Below are 23,664 nucleotides of genomic sequence, written 5' to 3'. Positions count from 1 at the left end.
GTTCAGTCGCTCAGTCTTGTCCGACTCTTTGAGACCCCATGAATTGCAGCACTCCACGCCTCCCTAAAATACACTCAAACTCACTTCCATCGAGTCGGTGATGCCATCCAGCCATCTCATCTTCTGTCGTCCCCTTCTCCTCCTGCCCCCAATCCCTCCCAGCATCAGAGTCTTTTCCAATGAATCAACTCTTCACATGAGGTGGCCAAAGTACTGGAGTTTACCATGGGATATTAATGCACAAAGAACCTCAACACGAACTGTCTGTGGGACATGCTAGAGAAATAACTGTTAGCTATCTCTGGTCACAGGAGACTGCAATGCAATGTTTAAGGGGGTAGTTAAACAACTATGTGTATGATTTAGGGAATGGTCAAGTCTTTAGTTGGACTGGCCTCTCAACAACCACTTTTTTTTTTTTGGCTGTGCCTTGTGGCATGTGAGATCTTAGTTCCCCAACCAGGGTTCAAACTTGTGTTCCCTGAAGTGGAAGCTAACCCGTGGACCGCCAGGGAAGTCCCAACAACCACTTCTTGAATGCTGACAAGTCCCCTTGACTTCTCCATGCTGCTGAAGTTTCCTCAGGTTATATACATAATGTGAAGAAGATGTTTACCTAACAGAAATGTTGAGTACGATAATGCATGTAAAAACACTATGTAAACTATGGTAAAAGATCAGTTTTATTATGGACTTTGACTCAGAGAAAAAGCCAGAAGGATTAAACATTTTTATTCAATTTTTAGCATGTTCTATGAGGGCCTTGAAAATAATTTTTCCCTTTTCATATAATTTCCCTTCTCTTTACTGTTCATAGAACACTAAATTTGGATACTCAAGTTACCAAAATGAAAACTAAACCTGGAAGGGTTGTATTTTGCACCCTCTGCTGGCCTCTGAGGAGAATAACATTACCTAAGACTAATTCAAGATCATCTATATGTTTATTTTCATGGACTTGACTGTAAAGATGTCATGGCATTCCACATAAAGACAAAAACATAGTTTCAGCTCTATATTATGTATCAGACAATTAAGCACAATATGTGTATGCCTACTTTTTGTTTGTAACAATTATCATTCAAATCTAGAAAATTATTTTTGTACAAAGGCTAGCTGCCCACCATTTATTTTTTCAAAATAATTACTTTAAAAGATTCTGCTGTTTCTATTGATATATTTAAGGCTGAAATCCACTGAAAATACCCAAACTTGTAATGTCTTAATTTCCTTTGCTACCACTAAGATTTGCAACCACATAATTTACTACCAAACTTACAAGGTTGTATATACTAATTTAACTGTGAGTCATTTTTTTATATTCAAAGTCTTAGATTATGTATATGAAAACTAATTTATTAAACCTTTGTACACAAAGATGAACATACCTGTATAGCAAGCTTATATGAAGAATGAAGTTACAAAAAAGTAAAAGTGTTATTAAAACGGATGCATGTAAATCATTTACAAAAATACCCCAAATGGTATAAAGCTGCTCATCCCTGATTTTTCTCATTTGGTTGTTAAGAGTTGAAATATGAATTTTAAATGGTTAGAATTTTTTCTTTTTAAAAAGTGATATATTAAACTTACGTACAGGATAATTAGCAAAATGTAGAAAGGGAAAACGATGTACAAAAGACAGATTAAAAACCATCACTCCTGACAGACATTCACAATCCAAAAATAGTATAAACCTTAACAAACTATCTCTAAACCGGCTCCTACTTACCTCCCCCCAAGTTTTTATCAATGAGAATAAAATATAGTAAACCAGCAAGCTCAGTCTTTCCGTTCTTTAAAAGAGGCCTGACCTTAGACCACAATTAAGCCTTGGGTAGATTTTTTTTTTCTTTCACATGGGAGGGGCCAATAGGAAAACAATTTAGTCCTAATTACCAGAACACAGTCATAATTAAATAGCACTGGGTGCTATGCCAAGCAGTCATTCAGAAGTCTTCTTGTTTTTTTGCTGGTTTCGGGGTGAATTCTTTAACAAGTTTCTTATCCTGAGGTACATTCCAGTAGATTCCGCCATGTTCTCGAATTCAAACGGCGTTATTCCGGTTGCAAACTTGCTCATGTCGGGGATAGCACTGTGGGCCTTCGTGGCTGCTGCAGGACTGCAGTCCGCATGAAGGAGCTGCTGGCTGCTCCCTCCATTCCTGACCTCACTGTTTGACTCGACCCTGCCGTGGTCATGAGCACCTTTAGGGTCTACCTGAGTGGACTCTTCCTTTTCCTTCTGGCCAAGCAAAGCAGTCTCAGAATCTGGGCTCAAGGCTTGTTCCTCTTCCGATTTCTTTGCAGCAGTGTCTAGTACCTCGGCCTCCCCTGGCACCTGCCTTTCGGGTGTTTTTCCCTCTGGGACAGGGAGGTCAGGTTCGTTTGGACAAGGTGAAGAGGCCACCGAATTCCCAGTTAAAGGTGTGTCTACAGGAATATCCGAATCACTGTTGACGCTCTCGGCCTGCTCCAGGGCCGCCCATATCTGCCTCTGCTGTTCTTCTAGTTCCTCCAGAGTCAGCGCGTCCTCGTCCATGGTCACGGATGCCGTTCTCATCCGGGGTGAGTCACTGGGAGTCAGCGGCGGGGTGCCCTTGGGGAGCGGAGGAGTGAAGATGGGTGGAGGGGTGCCCTGGGGGAGCGGAGGAGGCGTGCCAGGGGGCAGCGGGGGCTGAAACTGAAAAGCTTCGCTGCTTGGGGACCCATGCGGGACCTCGGCATCTGAAATGAGGATGTTGAGATACTGAGTTGTCATACAGCACTTGATTTTACTTTATTTATTATTTATTATTTGAACTCAGGTGAACCCAGAGGATTGATGGCAAAATAAAAGGCTCAAGAGGGGAAAACTGGATCCTCAGATATCACATATGTAAGGTGTGCTCAACGGTATCTGACTCTTTGCAACCCCATGGACTGTAACCCACCAGGCTCTTCTGTCCATGGAATTCTCCAGGCAAGAACACTGGAGTGGGTTGCCATTTCCTTCTCCAGGGGATCTTCCCGATCCAGGAATCAAACCTGCATCTCCTGCATTGGCAGGTGGATTCTTTACCACTGAGACCCCTGGGAAGCATACGATCATCATTGCTTAATGGCCTCAATCCACCTGAAAAGAACATCTGCAGGGGGAGAGGTCAGGATCTCTGGTGCCAGGAACTCTAACCGAGAGTAACCTTTAACACAGTAGGAAATCTGGCTGGAAATGAGACTGCCTAGACTCTCAAGTGGGCAGAGGTGGAAGAAGCAGCGGAGGAGGTAACTGGAAACTCCCTGGCTTATTTCCCAGTTCTGTATCTCAGTCTAGATTGCTTGACCGAACTGTGGGTTCATGTGGTCAACTGGTCACTGGTCATCACTATCTGGGTGTCTCACAGACACAACAGATCTGACCTGTACAAAACAAGGAATCTTTTCCTAGAACTCAGATTCTTCCCCCGTTCGTTAACTCGTTCACTGGCACCATCAGTAGTATCTGGTTTAAGTCTCCAAAACCGAAACCTAGTCACCAGAGTCCTCCTCCTTTCCTTCAGCCCACACCCGGTCCTTAGCTCTCTGGGGTCCACCCTTTCCCACAGCCTGTCACAGCTGCTACATTATTTTGGGACCATTACTGTTGGTCAGGAGTATCAGAGTCATTCCTGCCTCTCGACTCATCTTCCTTATACTCATCCAAACAGTTAGTCTTTCTAAAACACAAATCTGGTCCTATTAACCTTTCCATCTCATTAGAAACCCTTTAGTGCCTTGTCATGATCTAGAGGAAGAAGTTCAATCTCCTCTGTACCATATGAGGCTCTTACAACCAAAAACTTGCCTTTTTTGACTACGTCATTTCTTACAGCCGGGTCTGAACTCCAGCTATCACACTGTTGGTAGACAAACATGCTGTGATGCTTCATGCTTCTGTATTTGCATTTCTCACTGTCTCGAATGCCCTAACCCTGCTCATCTCACCCTGGTCACATCCCTCAGGACCATCACAACCCTGCTTGACCACAGGTTCCATGGTAAACCCAGAGGATTCAGAGAGCAAAAGACTAAGGGAGAACAGAGGGCAAGGTCTTTGTTCCCTTCCCTTGGCTTTCTGAAAGGATGGACTTTCCTCACGGTCTCTCTTTCCTGGGGGCAGACGGGATTTCGTGAATTTATATACTCAGGAAGAATAACTGAGAAAGCCTGCCTCAGTCCTGCCCTTCCTCCTCTTGGGAATGAGCTGCCAAAGGGGAGTATTTTCCACTGTGTGTCTCAAAGCCCTGCCCATCAGGAGGCCAGTCCAGATCCAGGGCCCTGGGACTGGGTGGAAAGGTCTAAGGAGCCCGGTTGGCGGGCCCATCCGGCTCTCACGCAAAGCTATAAGCCTTCCAAACTCAGCTCTGATCAGCAATAGTGGAGGTGCTCTGATACCCAAGGATAAAAGGGAAGATTTACTCTTGAGTTACTGCTCATTAAGAGCTTCCTCTTTCTTAGGGAACTCATCAGCATACAAACTCGTCCTACTTTCTCAATGAAAGCAAAACCACGGGGTGGAACCTACCCGAGTCCAGTTCCATGTCGGCGGGTGAGGCTGCTGCGCTGTTTTCCTTCTTCTGCTTCTTTGGACTACTGGGGCTGGACCGAGACGAAGACCTTTTGCTGCTAGACTTCATGCTTGGCTAATGGAGAACCAAACCAAACACAAGTGAGTTGGGGGAGACAAAGAATTACACTCCATCCCTCCATTTAAACATGATACAGAGAACCAATCCAGGTAACTGGTGAATGTAGTTACCTTTTTCCTTTGGATTCATCAGAAAACATAGAGCGCTTTATATACAAAACAATAAAAGGCAACGAGATGCCTATGAGTTACAAAACCAATAAAAGGCAACGAGATGCCTATGAGTTACAAAACCCCATGGATGAAAGCAAGACATTTTTCTAAACCACACTCTGAAAATCTGTTTACCGCTTGGAAGTTAGAAGTCAGGTAATTGGCAAACACGTCCTTCTGCTGACACGCCTGCATTGGTATTGACCCAAATATCCTCCATTCCTATCAATGAAAAGAGAAGGGAAAAAGAAGTGTGTATTTGGAAAATGTCATGCTCTGAAGTCTGCTTACAGTAGGTGAAGTGGAGATATCAAATTACATTCCTGCTTCATATGTGACTTTTCCTTTTTGCAGGGGGTGGGGGTTAAAAATAATAGTGCACTGAAAGGGAAAAAAAAACCAACTCGGCCTATCCAACAGTCAGGACAGAATACTAAAAGACTACTTGACAAAACCACTTGGGCCAAAAAGGTTCTGCCTACTATCAAGAAGTTACAGGCAGTGACGACAGCCTCTCAGCAGCGTGGCTGGTTCCCACCCGCCTCCTGATACTAACTAGTACTGCCCATAGACTGTTCTTGTCCCTTTCTCCTAACTTGCTCACTCATGCTGTTTTCCACCTTCTGTCTTCAAACTGAGTAGTTATCACTCCTTTCTCTCTTATTGCCAGTAACACATTTAACAGCGGCTCTCAACAAGAATCACTCTGGGCTCCTGTGAAACCAACAGACCCTAGGGACTAAGTTAAGTCTAAGGAGAGGGCATGCTCAGGAATGTGCACTTCTAATGCGTACCTCAAGGGGATTCTGATGTAGGCTGGGACTTGGACCCAACTTCCAGAGGCACCGATGGTTTGTACATGCAATTTAGCCAGCCCTTAACTAATTACACACATCTTCAGATCTGTTCACCAGACTCTAATTTAGACCTTTGGCTGCTTCTCTACTGCCCAGTCCCTAAGAATAGCTGGAATGAATTTTTTTTTTAAGTCATTTACTTATTTGGCTGCACTGGGTCTTAGCTGCAGCATGTGGGATCTAGTTCCCTGAGCAGGGACTGAACCCAGGCCTCCTGTGTTGGGAGCTCAGAGGCGCTGCCACTGGACCATGAGGGAGTCCCTAGAACGCATTTTTACTAAAATACCACCACCACCACCACCACAGTTAGTTGTTGAATCCTGAAACATAAGATAAAAGGTGCAAAAGATTAAGTATAGCAAACCTTTCTTGTATCGGAGAAATTTTACTTTGTGGGGGGAAAAGAAGGAAAAGTAGGAAAAAGTTACAGTACACATAGATTGATTAAAGGTAGAAAAATACTTCCCAAGCAATTCTGTAAAACTTACAATACTGCTTCAAACCACCCCATGTTGTTAAAAAAGAAATGATAATCTTTTAATTTTAGAACAGTTCCAGATTTACAGAATCTAATCATTCTATTTTAGTTCCTTAGGGCATAAAATCAGAAAAAACTGGGTTTTCTTTTTGACGAATTCAAGATTTCACTTAACATTCTAGTCAACACAAAAGAAATTAAAAAGTTAAACTCATAAGTAACACATTTAGTTGTCGCTGTTCAGTTGATAAATCATGTCCGACTCTTTGTGACCCCATGGACTGTAGCATGCCAGGCTCCTCTGTCTCCACTATCTCTCAGAGTTTGCCCAAATTCATGTCACATTTACTATTTTTTTCTGGTCACACTGCATGGCTTATGGGAGCTTAGTTTCCCAACCCAGGATTGAGCTCCCACCCTCAGCACTGAAAGTGTAGAGTCCTAACCACTGGACAGCGAGGGAATTCTCAACTTTAACTTCTTTATGAGACAGTAATTGCTATGTAAGGTAACATTTTGAACAATCTACACAAATACTTTTATATCCCAGAAGAATATAAAACCAATATACTTACATCTGGAATTCCTCTGGGAGTAGATATATTAAAACCTGGATAGTTTACCAATTTCGAGAGATCGTAAGTGACACTTTTATTTTGCTGTACTTCTCCAGCTTCTGTCTCTCCATCAGCACCATCTATTATGGATCATCAAAAAGGTGAATATTGCTAAGTGCCCATATAAACCCCTTTCTGGACCAAAAGCAGACCTGGAAAGTGCTTATATTTATGGCCACAAAATTATTCTGAGAATGGCTTTCATTATAATTTGTCTGAACAAAGATTAGAATTTTTAAACAACATGGACATACCATTTTGACAAAAATATAAATATTGAAAAACTTGGAAAGTTTAGTTCTTCCATGAATTGCTTAAAAGTCTATCTTGCACTGATTTTATGATCTGCCTAATGCTCTATTCCAGTTCTTTTATTTAAGAGACACTTATATAATGGTTACTATATATGAAAAATGTTTTCTTCTCAGATAGTACTTTAAACAGTTTATAAGTATTCACTCACTTATTCTTCACAACAACCCTAAGAGGTACTTACTACTAATACCACTTTACAGACGACAGAAATCCTTGAAGGATGGTTGAGAACTACTTCATTCTTTTCGAACATTTATGTTGCTAATCCCATGTCTATATACCTAAGGTAACCAAATGGTTGATGAGAAGTTTCTCTTTATAGAAGTTTTCAGGATAATAAGCCAAGAAGTAATCAAAGAATCAGAATACAACCACTGTGCCATCCTCAATAACTAGATATTGGCAACGTTCACTGATGACTGATTTCACCAACAATTCACAGCAAACAGGGACAGAGAAACATACTGAAAGAAACCATGGGGATGATCAGCAAAACCTCAAAAAACCCAGAAGGACAAAACTCAGAACTTTGTTAAAAACAAGAAAGGAATTTACAGATTAAAAGACATTTAAGAGACTCTCAATTATCTACACTCATGTGTCCAAAGAATCCCTAGGTGAGAAATTTAAGAAGAGACCGGTGGGGGGACTTCTCTGGTGGTCCAGTGGCTAAGACGCTGCATTTTCAATGCAGGGGACCCAGGTTCCATTCTTGGTCAGGGAACTAGATCCCACATGCCACAAGGAAGATCAAAGACCCTGTGTGCTGCAGCTAAGACTAGGTGCAGCCAGATAAATTCTGTCTTTTTTAAAGAGAGGACAGCAGACTTGCAAGCACCTACAGAAAGTGGCATGAGTAATGATAATTTGAATGTCAGCATGACTTGGGGACATAAAATATTAAAAGGACTGTGCTAAATATACTCTTTTTGGTACTACGTGAGAAGGGGGGCTTGGTAAATGTTTTGTTTTTATTTTAATGACCTAAGTAATATCTAGAAACACTTTCTTTTCTAATTTAGAGCATTAGAGATAATACTAAAATCTTAAGAGCAATCCTGTTTTCCTTCTCAGGGATAACCACTGTTGATTTGCTGTATATTGGTTACAACTTTTAAAAACTTATTTACTATCTACCAGGTGTCAGGCACTGTGCTACACGATAGACAGACATACATGAACTGTGACAGGGCATGAAGGAAACAAACAGGGTGCAGTGAGAGAGACTGGCAGGACACGCAGGTGAACGCAGGAGACAGACGTTTAAAGAAGCTGGTCAGGGGAGGCCTCTGCGAGTCTAAACCCTAAAATCTAGACGGTTCTTTTCAAAATATCTTCTACAAACATAACTCCTCATAGAAAATATACAGCATGGCTTCATCCATGTGGGATTTTTGTTTTTTTTTTTTTTTTTTTCTTCTTTTCTTTTTTATTTCTTTTCTTTTTCTTCTTTTTTTTCTTTTCTTTTTTTTTCGGGATTTTTGTTTTTTAAGATCAACAGCAGTGGGAGCAGCAGCAGGAGTAGCAGTGTTAGTGCTCAGTCGTGTCTGACTCTTTGCGACCCCACGGACTGTAGCCTGCCACGCTGCTCTGTCCCTGGGATTCTCCAGGTAAGAACAGTAGAGTGGGTTGCCATTCCTTTCTCTAGGGGATCTTTCCAAGACAGGGATCAAAGCCAGGTCTCTCTCATTGAAGGCAGATTTTTTACCATCTGAGCCACCAGGAAGATCAACAGTATCATAATAAATAAGCATTCCAGAAATTTATCTTTTAAACTCAGTATTGCATAAGAATCTTGCCATGGGAGCTCCATGGATTTACTCCATTTATTACATACATTCTACAAGGATTCTATCCCCTATTTCTACCACGGTTTACTTAGCCATTCTCCCTTACGGCCTTAATGTTGTCTTAAAAAATACATATATATTCTTAAAATTAATTTATTTTGGCTGCGCTGGGTCTTAGTTGTGGCATGTGGGATCTAGCTCCCCAACCAGGGCTTGAACTGGAGTCCCCTGCATTGGGAGCACAGAGTCTTAGCCACTGGACCACCAGGGAAGATCCCTTAATGTTGTTTTTTATTTTTCACTATCATATTCAATGCTAAAAAGTATCTTCATATACATACATTTCCTTGGGCACATGTGTGAATATTTTTATTTTTTTATGAATATTTTTCTAGATTCCTAAGAGAAGTTTTAGATTAATAAGACGGTTTATTTATTGTAACTTTTATAGATCTCCTGGCAGAGATGGGTCATATTTCTGTTACTATTACTGACAAAGGCAAGAGTTTATGAGGTCTAGCTGGAGAGCTAATACCTTGCTAGGTAGTCACTGAGCAAGTCCAGATAATTATTTGGTAACTCTCAATGAAGTTTTAGTTCCTTCCTTGTAAAACAAAAGAAAATCATGATATTTTTTAGTTAACTCAGTAGACATTAAATAAGACAGCCATTCCCATTCTATTTTATTGTTATTCTTTAATTAAAAAAAAACAGAAAGGACAGAACCCTTAAGTTGACTTATCTAACTGAACATACTATACCTTTCCCATCATAGAGCGCAAGCCCTGAGTTCTCCAGTTCGGCCTCTTTGAGCCACCCTGGTGGGTATCCTAGCTGGCGCATTCGATATATAAAAGGTGGAAGACTCTTGTCCGTCACACCCAGTGCATCCTGGAGTTCCTCACTGAGTAAAAATAAAAGAGGAGGAAAAAAATACTGTATTCTCGCTTGGATGAAGATACATACTCTTCTAGTATTTCAAACACGTCCATGTCCTTAGAGCACAGACTTGTGGACACGGCAGGGGTGGGGAAGAGGAGGACGGGGCAAACGGAGAGGGCAGCATGGAAACATACACATCACCATACGCAAAACACACCGACAACGCGAATTTGCTGCATGACTCGGGGAACTCAAACGGGGGCTCTGTAACAACCTAGAGGGTGGAATGGAGTGGGAGGTGGAAGGGAGGTTCAGGAGAGAGGGGACACATGTTCACTTAGGGCTGGTTCATGTTGATGTATGGCAGAAAACAACACAATATTGTAAAGCAACTATCCTTCAATTAAAAATAAATTAAAAAAAAAAAACCAAACCACTTCCATGTCTCATACTACACAGCATGTGGTACAGCAGCGCCTCTCAATCACAGTACAGTCAAGTCCCCTACATACGAACCTTCGAGTTGCCTCTGTATGCCAGCTGTTGTAGTGTTAACTACTGTCCTTTTCAAGGTACTGTACTATAAGATTAAAATTGTTTATTTTTTGTTAGTTTTTTAATGTATTATTTGTGTGAAAAATGTTAGAAACCTATTAAGCTATATACACTCAATTGTGTTAGTTGGGATACCTAGGCTAACTTTGTTGGACTAATGAATGAACAAACTGGACTTACGAACGTGCTTCTGGAAAAGAACTCCTTTATATGTAGGGGACTTACTGTAGATATTTTTTGGATTAACTGATGTACCTTTTATATAGAGACTTGTGGGAGAACACTTGTTTCCTGATTATTACCCTGAAGATACACAGAACTTGTTCCAAATGGTGGGGACACAGAAACGACATTCTAAGGTAACATGACACAGGTACCTAATAACTCCTGGCTTAAATCTTCCAAATCTCTCTTCTACTTCTTCTGCGTGGTATCGCTGCTGAAAATTCTGATTGTTTGTCTCACCACAGGCATCCATATACTCTTTTCTCTTTTCGCTTATTCGAGCAGCATTTCGAGGCTAAATCGTAATGTGTTTGGAAAGAATGGTATCAAGCAGTGTAGAAATAGTTCAGAAATTAAATAAACATAAGCACTTTCCCTAGGTCAAGCACACAGATTATTTCAGTTTTAATGCATAAGGAGCAAGTATAAAAGAGACTGGATAGTTTAGAAAAATAAGCAAGGAAGAGAGGCAGTCCTTCAATTTCTTATTACCTTGGTACTATCACAAAGTTTTTAAAATAAATTGTCTAAACACGAATTCTCATCATGTTTTATTCATCTCAAATAGAGACCACTGTAATAAATTATTATTTTTTAAAATAATGTCTTAAAACTTATGGACAAATTTGGAAAGATTTAAAAATTAAGAACTATAGGAAAGTAAGACAGGAAGTTTCTTTATATCGCACAATGCTATAGATGCATTGAAAATATTAGAAAGCTCTGGTTCAAAGATTTTTTTTTTATATGAGAAAAATTTACCATTGGGCAATCTTTCATTTGATGCTCTTCAGAACCACAATTGAAACAGTGAGGCTTTGGCCTATTTGGTCAAAAAACAAAGATTTTCACAATGTAAATAGAAATATCAAAGCAAATCAATAAAATTCTGTGTGACAGCAACGTGTATCAGAACAAGAAAGCACGCAGATCACCAATTACTAATATCTGCAGAAATGACCTCACTTTCACCACCTGTCCTAATGAGTTACACAAATATTACTTTTGATCAAGTCTTTTAACCAAGAGCCCTTATGTTCCCGACTGATCTGTTACCTCTGAATTTTGTCAGTGGCTGATAACAGAAGGATCTGAGGCAAACAGATTATCATATTTTCGGAAATTTGGAAAGGGGTAGATGGTTATAAGACAGCAATCAAAGACAGCAGTAATTATTCCTTTCCACCCACCCAGGCACATCAGGCCTGAACCAATGAGTTGCAATATGACTGACTTAGAGATTTACTCTATGTCTATGTACTGAAATTCTGGTTTAATCTGTTTATTTATAGTAAGCCGGTAATATTAACTTTTCAAGCTATAAGAGTTTATGGTTTTGGTTAATAAAGAAGAAGAAGAAAACAAAAGCAACTCCCCACACAAACCTTTTTGCCTTTACTTGTATTTCTTGCCCTTCTAGAGAAACAATGTGGCTGAAGACTTGCTGGTACCTTTAGTGAGTTTTATTAAGGAATAGTTATCATAGTCTGCACAATTTGGTTTTTTTTTAAAGGTGAACTTAATGGCAAGATGCATAAAGATCTTCATTCACTATGTAGGATACTTGGGTATTTCCCATCCTTCCGTAAGCTGAGGGTTTTCATTTAGTAGCGGTTGCCCCAATTTATCAAGGCAAAAATTAGTAAAATACAGGACACTTCCTACAACCTGCAGAAAACAAGTCAAAAAATATTGCTATTTAAGCAGAAAAAAAAAAAGATGACATTAGATACTGTAAGACTATGATTAATTGTTTTACCAACTTATTTCTGGATGATGAAATTACTAGAAATAATAATCAACTCCTTAGTGAAGGAGTCACATCCTGATGTGTCAGTAAAATCTCCATCACTGAATTCCCTCAGGGTGTCTAGACCATGGAGTTTTTCCTGTTGGATCGCTACTGTCAGGGGCACTCCCTCCAGACTTAAAGAGCAAAAATTTGTCAACAATTCTTCTATTTCCCATTTCTTTGCTTCCTTTTGTAGCAAGATCCTCTGAAAGCTGTCTTTATTTCTATATTCATTGTTTCCATTTCCTTGTCTCCCAATAGGAGAAAAATTCCATACAAATTTAGAAAAATTTCATACAGAAAAGTTGGAACACCATGAGCCCTCATCTAGATTCAACACTGGTTAACTGACATTTCTGTGTGCACATCGCTCTCTCCACACAAAAACATACTTTTTACTGAGCCATTTTTAAAAAGTAAGTTGCCACCACTCTCACCTTAGTCTAAGCTATTATTTGCTCCTGCTGGAGACTAACAACTTCCTACCCAAGTTCCATCTTCCACATATAACCAGCTACAACACTGCACCATTCACAACATGGCACCCCTAAATACTTCAGTATGAGCCTCCTAAGAATAAGAACATTCTCCTACGAATCATGATACCACCATCACACTTGAGAAAACTAATAACACTTTATATCATCTATATCCTGTCTGTGCTGGGAGGATGAAGAGCCAACAGATCTTACTGAGAAGATTTACAAGACATGGACACAACTCTGCATATGTGATAAAGGCTAATATCTGCAAAGGTATCATGTGAGATCACCCTATAGAGTGCCAAGTGGCAAGACTAGGACCAGTTAGTATAAGAAGCACATTTCAGCTCAACTTTTAGAAAGTGCAAATTTCTATCAGAGATGTGCAAAATGAAGAAGTATGTCTCTCTCTTTTTTTTAAGTGAATTCCACGTTACTGAGAAGAGTCAAAAAAAAAAAAAAAAGACCAGGATGCTAGCTATCAGGGCGCTTTAAAGAAAGATCCCTGACATTGAACTAGATAACTTCATCTCCCTTCTAAACAATAAGGTTCTGGGATTTAAGGTGGTGCCTGCCTAGGATGTTGCACACTTATTAGTCTAAATTGTGATATATCAATGGCACACAATACTCCATGAACATGAAAACTGGTCTTCCTTTAACGGAATCCAGGATTACATCATCTTCTTTAAAAACTTTTAAGTTGCAAAATCACACATGACACTGCACTGACACTTCTGAATTTTGCACAGGTATCAAACAAAAGGCCTGCATACAGGCTCATCTCTGTTAAAAATCTTCTGTTTTTCACTCACTATATGAGTCTTTCAAATATTTAACATTTCCAAGCTGTCACTTGTTATACTAGTAATTTATCCCTCTCAGATTCACCCATCTATAAGTTCCACAAGCATGCTTTCTATATTTTCATCCAAGTTCTTGAAAATGATGAGTGGGGCGAGGATGATGAACAGGTGGAATAAAGAGAACTTTTAGGGCAGTGAAACTACTCCATACGAAGGTCTAATGGTAGATGCGTATTACTGTACAAATCCATAGACACAGAGTACCAAAGTGACCCTTAACATAAACCATGGACTCTGGGTGGTAACGATGTGTCACTGTAGATTTATCAATTGTAACAAATGTACCATCTGGTGGGAGATGTTGATAGAGGGGGAGGTTATAAACGTGTGGGGGCAGGGGATGCATGGCAAATCCCGGTACGTTTCACTCAATTTCTCTGTGAACTTGAGAAAAATATAAAATCTATTAGAAACTGCTCTAAAAAATATAAAATCTATTTAAAAAAAAAAAGAAAGGAGAATGAACAGAGAGGATAGTCAGGAGAAAAAGTCCTCTGCGGTGTATCCATTGTACCCCTAGGTCACAATGAAATAGTTCTTAAAAAGCAAACTATAATATTAGAAGGCTGAAGCCTACACTGTTGTTTACAACAAATTTAATGAAAGAATGTGTGATCATTAGATGACACATCAGTTTACCATCTAAATGCTACCCAATGGACAGAGGATAGGAAATGTATCTGCAGAATTCAAAACTGAAGCGTCCAAACTTACACTAAAAGCTTCCTTATTATTAACGGCACTGGATTCTTCTACTTTATGGTCCTCTTCTAGCATAACACTGGATGGCTAACACAAAGAAAAACACAAGTTACAAAAGCTAAACAATTCTTAACAACTTTAAATTTCATAATTAAATCTGAATACATTCACTTTATTTTCTAACACATACCATTAAGGTATATAAAAGTTTGAATTCATTGCTGTGATAATTAGGGTGAGTGAGAAGTTAAGCTAGGTAGGAAAGTTTATGAAAGCTACTTCTCAAGTGGGAAAGTTAAAAAAGATATAAAAGATAGTATCTTCTGAAGCATTAGCTTACACTATGACTTTTATGTTAGTAAATATTAATTATGGAACTTTCAACATTTAAACTGACAAGACAGGCTTTATCTTCAAATCAGATAATCAAAAATTTAAAAATATAAACTTGATATTGCTGGTCAACACTGATACTCAAGGCACAAAATTCTGAAGTGTTTCTTGAATCAAAAATTAAATAACATTCACTACGGTTTTTATTGTTAAATGTATTGTTCCTTGAATCTTTAAAAAAAATTATATATAATAGATGAAAACTAAAGGTGACAAAAATTTAGTAAATCAGAATACTCCATTCTCCAACCTCTGAGGATAAACAGCTAAAGATCCTTATTTGAGAGCCTTTACTTACCTTAACTTATAAGTAAAAAAAAAAAAGCCCAGAAATCATAATCCTGATTCTCTTGAGATAAATTTATGCCCTAATAGTCACACAGTGGAATCTCTCAGATTTCTTTGGGCGTGCTACTGATTTTTAAAACAAGTAGAGGGGGGAAAAGGATGATATATGAACTTCTTCATTTTAGGAAAAAAAACAAACAAGAAAATCCATTTTTTATAGTCCCCACAAAAAGAGATGTTTTTCCCTGACCTAAAATTAATTTTCTGTCCCAAACCATGTGTCCAAGTTAGGGAATGACGCACGGGGAAAGGCTTTGAGTGTAGCCAGGTGTGAATATTACTCCCTAAGAAAAGCAATCACAATCCCAAAGAAAGCCCCATGGCTGCATTGGTCAGACTGTGGAGAAGGAAGCCAGGTTGCAGGATAGAAGGTGAACAGACAATCTCAACAACCATTTTGGTTTTGAGTCAAGAGGATCCCCGGAGCCACCTAATAATTGGCAGTAAAACGCAAAACCTACTAAAGTCTCTTAAGTTTGAAATACCTGGGGCAAAAGATTAAAGGAAGTCTTTTCCACATCATTTTTCTGCTGTTCCTCAAATCTTTTTACTAAATTTGATACAAATTCCTCTATTTCTTGATGATATTGCCTGCATAAGAGGACAAAATGGTCAGAACCCACACAAACACTGACTTGACTGAAGTCATGCATTTTTAGAAGATGGCATGTGTAAATACTGTTATTTTGTTTTTCAGAGTTTATATCAAATCACTGACTCTATGTAACAGTCTAATCTATTCTTTAGAGAAAAAAAAAACAAAACCCATTTTTGCCAAGTTAACAAAATGATGATGATAATCTAACATAGTGCCTAGCATGTAACAGCTGGCAGATACTTACACAAAGACTACATGGATTTATAAATTTTACGAACTTAATTTGTAAATATATAACACATGGAAATGGTTCAAAATTCAAAAGAAGTAAAAGAGTCAGTTATGTAACAAAAAGCCCCCTTCCTACCCTGTCTCACAGCAACTTATTTCTGCAACACACACACAATCAATGCATTCAGCTCTTCCACAGCCTCTTCCTACAGACTCTGCACACACAAGGCAACACCTATGTAAATATGACACTGGAGGGAAAAAAAAAAAGACCAAAATGCAATGCAAGTAAAATGACCGAGGTCTATGGTCTCCAGCTTTCCAGGTCAAGAACCATGTTCATCAAATACTCTTCAGTACTCAGTTCAGAAGGGGCCAAAAGAGCCAAATTCCTCTTCGTGGACTTGATGATTTGTCAGGTCTCTTTAGCTGACATTCTAAGATTTCTGCAGGCACAACCCCAGGTGAGTGGTGCAGACATTAATATTGTCAGGAGGGACTTCCCTGGGGGTTCTTTGGTTGAGACTCAGCGCTCCCAATGCAGGGAGTGCATGTTCGATCCCTGTTCGGGGAACTGAGATCCTACATGCTGTGCAGCGTGGCCAAAATATATATATTTTTTTTTATTAAAAAAAAAAAAAAAAGGTCTGCCAGGAGCTTGAGTTAGAGGCTGACTCTGATGGTGACAGTAGCCCTGGAGTCCCACGTGCCCAGCACCATGCCACCGGCTGTACCACCCCACACAGCCTCAGGTTCCACTTCTGTGAGATAAAGTAGCCAATGGATCTGCCATGCAGGTAACACCTAAGTATGCTCCCTTTACCTTGCACAGTGTCTAAGATAACAACATGTGATGCGTGAGGGGGCAAGCAACCATCTGAAATGTCTATGACCATGCTTCAAGCAAGGCATGGGTCAAGGCCTCAAACCATTTCAGAACATTCTAGCAAGCATCGTAGGAAAGCACTGAGTCATCCTAGACCCAAGAATACTGAAAACTAGCAAAGGTCTAGTTTTGATAGTCAAAAAAAAAAAAAATCACATGGTAAGTTTTCACCATAATCAACAGGGAAAACTCAGCTCCCTGATTTTGGTAGCGAAATGGTGGTAGCAGTGACTTTTATTAGCAGCTGTCTATTGGGCTATTGGGGCTTCCCTGGTGACTCAGTGGTAAAGAATCCACCTGCTAATGCAGGAGCTGCAGGAGAGGCAGGTTCAATCCCTGGGTAGGAAGATCCCCTGGAGAAGGAAATGGCCACCCACTCCAGTACTCTTGCCTGGGAAACCCCATGGACTGAGGAACGTAGTGGGCTATAGTCGATGGGGTTGCAGAGTCAGACACCATTTAGTAACTGAACAACAACAACACTGGGCTCTTACAGGTGCTCATTCAGTTCCCTAAAAGGTGGTTACTACTAGTGTCCTGTTTCCCAGTAAGGAAACTGATATGCAGAGAGGGTCAGTGACCTCTCCAGGTTCACATATGTAGAAAGCAGAGTTCAAATTCAGGTTTATACGACTGCAAAAATAAGAGCCAAAATCTGGCTCTTATCATGATTCCATAAATTTTAAGTAAAAGAATACAGATGGTATAAATACAGATGAAAACAGCATATTTATACAAATAGTGTATCATAAACACATTAGCTCATAATATTTAGGAAAGAAAAAATTACTTACTTTGAAATAACATTGTTCATAAATAGAATCTGTAATAAAGGTCCATCTAACTTAGTATTGTTCACCAATATTCCACTAAAACAAAAGTTAAAACATATTCTTAGAAGACATTAAAGTAAAACTTGCATATGTATATATAAACACTGAACCTTTATCATTTCTACGTACCAAAGATCATATAATATTTTATGAATAAGATCAAGAACCACCAGGAACTCCGGTTTTCACCAATTTTACATACTTGAACAATTTTATAAAGATTATCTTTTACTTTACATATGTATTTTAAATATTTCATAAAAAATTAAAAGCTGCAGTTCAGTTTTCAACCAAAAAGTTTCTTTACCTAATGGCTGTTTGTTTATAAACTGAGGAGAGGGAGGAACTGAGTAAACCAGCAGGTTACAAAGAATATAATTCTGAAAGAATCAGAATAAATTTGGCTTGGAAATATATAGGAAATGGAAACACTTTATAAATAAATGGGTAGACTCTTTTTGGAGGGCAGAGCACACTCCACTAAACATCTCAGATCCAAATTTTAAAGTAATGATGTAAAATTACACTATTCCTGGATGTGACTTTCAAAAACTGGAAAAAATAGAACTAGACTGCAGCCTTGAAATCTGCTATATATTCCTTCAGTAACCTGGGAGCAGCTGTATCTGATTTCTCCACACCTTCTTCAAATCCTTGTACCTGTACAGCATGTGAAATCAATCAATCTGTATGTGGAACTGCTCACATCAAGTAGAGAAATAAAATTAAAATATGAAGACATCCAGACACTTGTTTCAATTTGCACAAACGTCAGTTTAAAAAAAAAAATACATTGTGGGCTTCCCTGGTGGCTCAGTGGTAAAGAATCCGCCTGCTAATGCAGGAGGCACGGGTTCGATCCCTGGTCCAGGAAGATCCTACATGCCATAGAGCAACTAATCCCATGCACCACAACTGTTGAGCCTGTGCTCTACAGCCCAGGAACTGCAACTACTGAGCCCCTGTGCCACAACTACTGAAGGCCAAGCGCCCTAGAACCCATGCTCCACAAGAGAAGCTGTCGCAATGAGAAGCCTGCACAGCACAACTAGAGTAGCCCACACAGCAACAAAGACCCAGCACAGCCAAAAATAAAGAAAGAAATAAAACTATCCAGCAGAACAAAACACCATGTTTTTAAAAACCACATGCAATTGTGTGACTCTTGATTGGAGCTCAGTTTGAGCAATCAGCGATAAAGACATTCAGTTGGGGAAATCTGAATATGGCTGAGAATATTATTAAGGAAATCATGCCAGTTATTAAGTGTGATAATGGTGTTGTTGTAGTATATGAAAGTTTTTAGAAAAAAGAATACATGCTGAAATATTTGGGGTAAAATATGTATATGGAATTAGAAGAAGGTGATATGTCAAAATATTGTTAAATCTAAGTGATAAAAACATGAGTATTAATTATACTATTCTTTCCACTTTCTGTACATTTAAAATTTTCATCATATAAAGAAGAAACAACAACAAAAACCAACTCACAATGTTTACTGGCTAAAAGAAAGAAGCACTTTGATATGCAAGTTCCAAAAATAAGGGTTAAATCAAGACAAATGGGGTACAAATTTTATCTAAATTTTTTTCTTCCTTGGTTTTCTGTAGAAAGTTCTGTCAGTCTCAGAATGTGGAGAACCCTAATTCTAATTAAATAAATAAATATATAGATTACTCCTTTTTCAGGATACTAATGCTTCCTTCTCATGAATTGGCAAAGCCTATAATGCTCTAATCGTTTGAACTCAGGTGATTGTAACCCACTTATAAATATTTAATGTTCAAATGATCGACTCTATTACAAAGCATGCACCTGTCTAAATAAAATATCTTTACATATATAAAAATTATGATTTTTTTTTTAGGAATCCTATTCACATCCAATACATTTACTACCTAACTACAAACAACTGTAGATCCACAGACTGTGCTCACGTAGATAGTAAGGAAGGTAGGGCATAGAGAAATTATTCTTTAGACATATTCTGAAATATGTTTAATTCTAAAATTTTAGTCACCAATGTAGCAGGTTACTTCAGCTGGTACAGGGACAAAAAATTCCATGTTAAACTGCATCATGGCACCCCAAAGTCTGAAAGCCTTAATATACCACTCTGTGTAATAAATCTGTTTTAACAAATATTTTAGATTTAGTGACTACTAAATAAATGCACACTAAGAAATATTGGGGCCTTCCTGGTGGCTCCATGGTAAAGAATCCACCTACCAATGCAGGAGACATGGTTCACTCGCTCGTTCGGGAAGATCACACTTGCTGCGGAGCAACTAAGCCTGTGTGATACAACTATTGAGCCTGTACCCTAGAGTCCTCGAACTGTAACTACTGAGCCCAACTGCCACAGCTACTGCAGCCTGAGCCCTAGAGGCTATGCTCTGCAAGAGAAGCCACGGCAACGAGAAGCCTTCGCACTGCAACTAGAGAGTAGTCCCTTCTCACTGCAACTAGGGAGAAGGCAATGGCACCCCACTCCAGTACTCTTGCCTGGAAAATCCCATGGGCAGAGGAGCCTGGTGGGCTGCAGTCCATGGGGTCGCTAAGAGTTGGACATGACTGAGCGACTTCACTTTCGATTTTCACTTTCATGCATTGGAGAAGGAAATGGCAACCCACTCCAGTGTTCTTGCCTGGAGAATGCCAGGGACCAGGGAGCCTGGTAGGCTGCGGTCTATGGGGTTGCACAGAGTGGGACATGACTGAAGTGACTTAGCAGCAGCAGCAGCTGCTGCTGCAACTACAGCAAAGCTTGTGCAGCAATGAAGATCCAGCATAGCCAACAAATAAAATTACATAAAAAAGGAAATATCAACATGTGATTATCTATTAAAATTAGATGCCTGAAAGCAAATTTACTCACTGCACTTTTTTCAAAAGCAACTCCTTTCTCTTCTTCTAAAATTTATCTTGCATTGTTTCTACTTACAGACACATTTTAATTGTATAAATAAATCTTCAGCTATATCAATACCGTAATTTGAATTCTGCTGCTGCTGCTGCTGCTGCGAAGTCGCTTCTGTAGTGTCCAACTCTTTGCGACCCCATAGATGGCCTCCCACCAAGCTCCCCCCCGTCCCTGGGATTCTCCAGGCAAGAACACTGGAGTGGGTTGCCATTGCCTTCTCCAATGCATGAAAGTAAAGTCGCTCAGTCGTGTCCAACTCTTAGCGACCCCATGGACTGCAGCCTACCAGGCTCCTCCATCCATGGGATTTTCCAGACAAGAGTACTGGAATGGGGTGCCACTCCCTTCTCCAAATTTGAATTCTAACTTCCCAGAAATGTTCATTGAATAGAAACAACGTGAACAGGTTGATAACTTGCCTGAAGATAACTTGTTCTGAAGATTAAGTAAAAAATTTCTGGTTTGTGTTTCACACGTATTTTCACCCAGTCAGTTTCAAAGTTTAACGCAGTTATGAGAATTCAAATTTTACCCTCACAAATTAAAGGATCATTACTCTGATTTCTTCCGAGTACATGGAACAAATAGAAGCGATACAGAAATCCCAAATACTTTTTAAAACAAAAACAAAAACCTGTGATTAAATATTAATATCAGGACAAAATAAAAAGTACATTACAGTGCAATTTCAAGATCTCATACCTTGGTCGAGTCAAAATATTCAATTTTCTTTTAAGTTCTTGATGTTATTACTTGTTAAGGACTATAGCCCTCATTAAACAGAAATAAGATCATAAAATACAACTACTAACCTCACTTTTGATGTCAATGTTATAAACGTATGTTACAAAAGTTAAAAGACAAATGTTTTGAGGATGACACACTTATTGACCTTTTCTGTTGCAGGACTAGTATCTGGATCTAAAAAACTAAAATACATACCCTTCCAACATGGTATTTCTAAGACGGGGGTCATGTAATTCAAAATAGACTAACAGACTGAAACCAAAAATGCTATTCGGTCAACGGTGCACCGTCAGAAGTTAAACAGCCACTTAAGAAGACGTTCCAGGTCAAAAGCATCATGATAACTCAACAAGGTAAATGCAGCATAACAAACTGTTAAGAACTGAAAAATCTAGGATGGAATCTACGAATGTTCACTGCCAAATCCTTTCAACTTTACTGTCTTCAGAAATTTTCCACAATAAAATGTCCAGGAAAAAGGCATTATGAAAAAAAATGGCTTCGAAAACCTTACACTAGAAAAAAGTTCCTGAACCAAAATTGTAAGCTAAGTAAAAATAAACAAAAAATTTTAAAATAAGTTAAACCCCACCCGCAAACACCTTCTAAGAATGTATTAACATATTAACACATTTTGCTAGAAAGGCTGTGGACATGTAACTAAAGTCAAACGGAAACTTAAATGCACATTCCACACGGAAGCTGTTTCAAAGTGGAAGAACTTTCAAATGAATCCCCAATGGTCATCAGCAATGAACCATTTCTCTGTGCATGCCTCGACTCCTTAGGAACCCCAACTCCACAGAATGGGGCCACTAACTTTGGCCGCGCCTTAAAGACACAGGCGCCCAGGTCAATGTAGCCGGTATCTCCTAACACACCACATAGCGTGACTGCATCAACTTTACATTGGTTCCAAAAAAGGAGACCGGATAATGACTCAAAAGACGGGAACAGACGTGGTAAACAGTCTGCAACTGAACAGTTGAAAGAGTCCGGAATAACGCTAAAATCCCGCCCCAGACTCGCGGACGGGAGAAACGAATGAGGTCCAGGAGACGAATCCCACAAGGGGAGAGGTCTGCGCCGAGGCCTCGAGGACAGCTTACGCAACCCGAACCCTAGATTCTCAGGCTGAATTCTGGCCCTTGTGGAATTTCCGCCCGCGCCCTCCGAGCACGGGCCCCACCACACGCCCTGATGACAGGGCCCAGAGAGCGGGAAGGATATTCTCGGCGCGGAGCTGCTCGATGGTTTCCTCGCACTGCCGAAGCCGTTCCCGCAGCTCCACGTCGCCAATCCCATTCTCGTCCTCCTCGTCGCCGTCGTCGTCCTTGAAGCGGGTATGAACGGGCTTCGGAGTCGACTCCTCTGGGTGGTCAAACGCCTCGAACAGCTCTAAGTCGCCAAAATCCACCTCCGCCGCCATTTTGGGCTGTGGGAAAGATACGAGAAGAGGCGGAGCTGGCCACCAGGCCGGAGGCGAAGGTTTTGTTGGGCGGAACCGCTCTCTATGGCCCGCACCGCGCTAAGCCACTCGAGCAGCGTTTCCTCCAAACGTAGGCCGCCGAAGTTGCACGAGGGGCGGGCCAGTCCTGTGAGACTACAACTCCCAGAATGCAGTGGCGTCTCCTCTACCCACTTCCGAGATTGCTTGAGACCATGGCATTCTGGGATATGTGGTTTCTAGGCGACTGTTAACTCATTGTTTGCATTGCATACTGGGATTGGTTGGCTTTAACGTGAAGAAAGCCGAACCAGTTCAGAAAGTGTTACAATGCGAGTTGTTCCCGTTTTGCCTCAAAAGCAGGAAAAAAAAAAAAAAATCAGAGCACGATGCATGGCTTGACACAGATTCTGGTGTTCGTGCCAAACAGCAATAAAGAACTCCAGTTTTGCCACAGACTACCTTTTTTGTTCTTGGAGAAGGTACTTCAGTTGATTGGACTTGTTTCACTTTTTCATAAAAAGCTAGCTTGATTTTAGATTATTTTAGATTTGTCGCTAGAAGCTTTTGGTGGTATCTCTCCTTCAATCAACCCACTCCAGTACTCTTGCCTGGAAAATCCCATGGACGGAGGAGCCTGGTAGACTGCAGTCCATGGGGTCGCTAAGAGTCGGACACAACTGAGCGGCTTCACTTTCGCTTTTCACTTTCATGCATTGGAGAAGGAAATGGCAACCCACTCCAGTGTTCTTGCCTGGAGAATTCCAGGGACGGGGGAGCCTGGTGGGCTGCCGTCTATGGGGTCGCACAGAGTCGGACACGACAGAAGCGACTTTGCAGCAGCAGCAGCAGCACTCATTCATTCAACATTTATT

The 23,664-nt window shown here is 40.1% G+C and overlaps 1 protein-coding gene across 4 annotated transcripts; it reads right to left on the bottom strand.

Annotated features, from left to right (window-relative positions):
• Positions 1–665: 665 nt before the first annotated feature.
• ZCCHC8 (zinc finger CCHC-type containing 8) lies at positions 666–23,112 on the bottom strand. 4 transcript variants are annotated; one of them, XM_019977686.2, is made up of 14 exons: positions 22,573–23,112; positions 21,298–21,340; positions 17,631–17,705; positions 15,607–15,712; positions 14,393–14,467; positions 12,103–12,206; positions 11,924–11,989; positions 11,301–11,361; positions 10,691–10,833; positions 9,638–9,780; positions 6,730–6,851; positions 4,955–5,041; positions 4,544–4,661; positions 666–2,727 (listed from the first exon to the last, which is right to left on the bottom strand). In XM_019977686.2, the coding sequence occupies exons 1-14, from the start codon at positions 22,769–22,771 to the stop codon at positions 1,946–1,948; spliced, it is 2,124 nt and encodes a 707-aa protein (XP_019833245.1). In that variant the 5' UTR covers positions 22,772–23,112; the 3' UTR covers positions 666–1,945. The 4 variants fall into 4 exon arrangements, with proteins under 4 accessions (XP_019833245.1, XP_070625578.1, XP_070625579.1 ...); XM_070769477.1 differs by having other exon boundaries at positions 21,298–21,336; positions 22,574–23,108; XM_070769478.1 differs by lacking the exons at positions 15,607–15,712; positions 22,573–23,112.
• Between the last annotated feature and the right edge of the window lie 552 nt (positions 23,113–23,664).

Source organism: Bos indicus, chromosome 17 (assembly GCF_029378745.1).
Source record: "Bos indicus isolate NIAB-ARS_2022 breed Sahiwal x Tharparkar chromosome 17, NIAB-ARS_B.indTharparkar_mat_pri_1.0, whole genome shotgun sequence".
In the NCBI taxonomy this organism is placed as follows: Eukaryota; Metazoa; Chordata; class Mammalia; order Artiodactyla; family Bovidae; genus Bos; species Bos indicus.
The sequence above is the reverse complement of the archived record's forward strand: the minus strand, read 5'-3'. Positions and strand labels throughout refer to the sequence as shown.

Bases quoted from the DNA above. Each gene is read 5' to 3' on its own strand.
- ZCCHC8 (XM_019977686.2), bottom strand. From the start codon at position 22,771: ATGGCGGCGGAGGTGGATTTTGGCGACTTAGAGCTGTTCGAGGCGTTT. The intron at 17,706-21,297 runs GTATGAGATCTT...CTTTTGTTTTAG, and splicing joins AATATTTTGACTCGACCAAG to TGGAATATTGGTGAACAATA. The intron at 2,728-4,543 runs GTAGGTTCCACC...TCCTCATTTCAG, and splicing joins CGACATGGAACTGGACTCGG to ATGCCGAGGTCCCGCATGGG.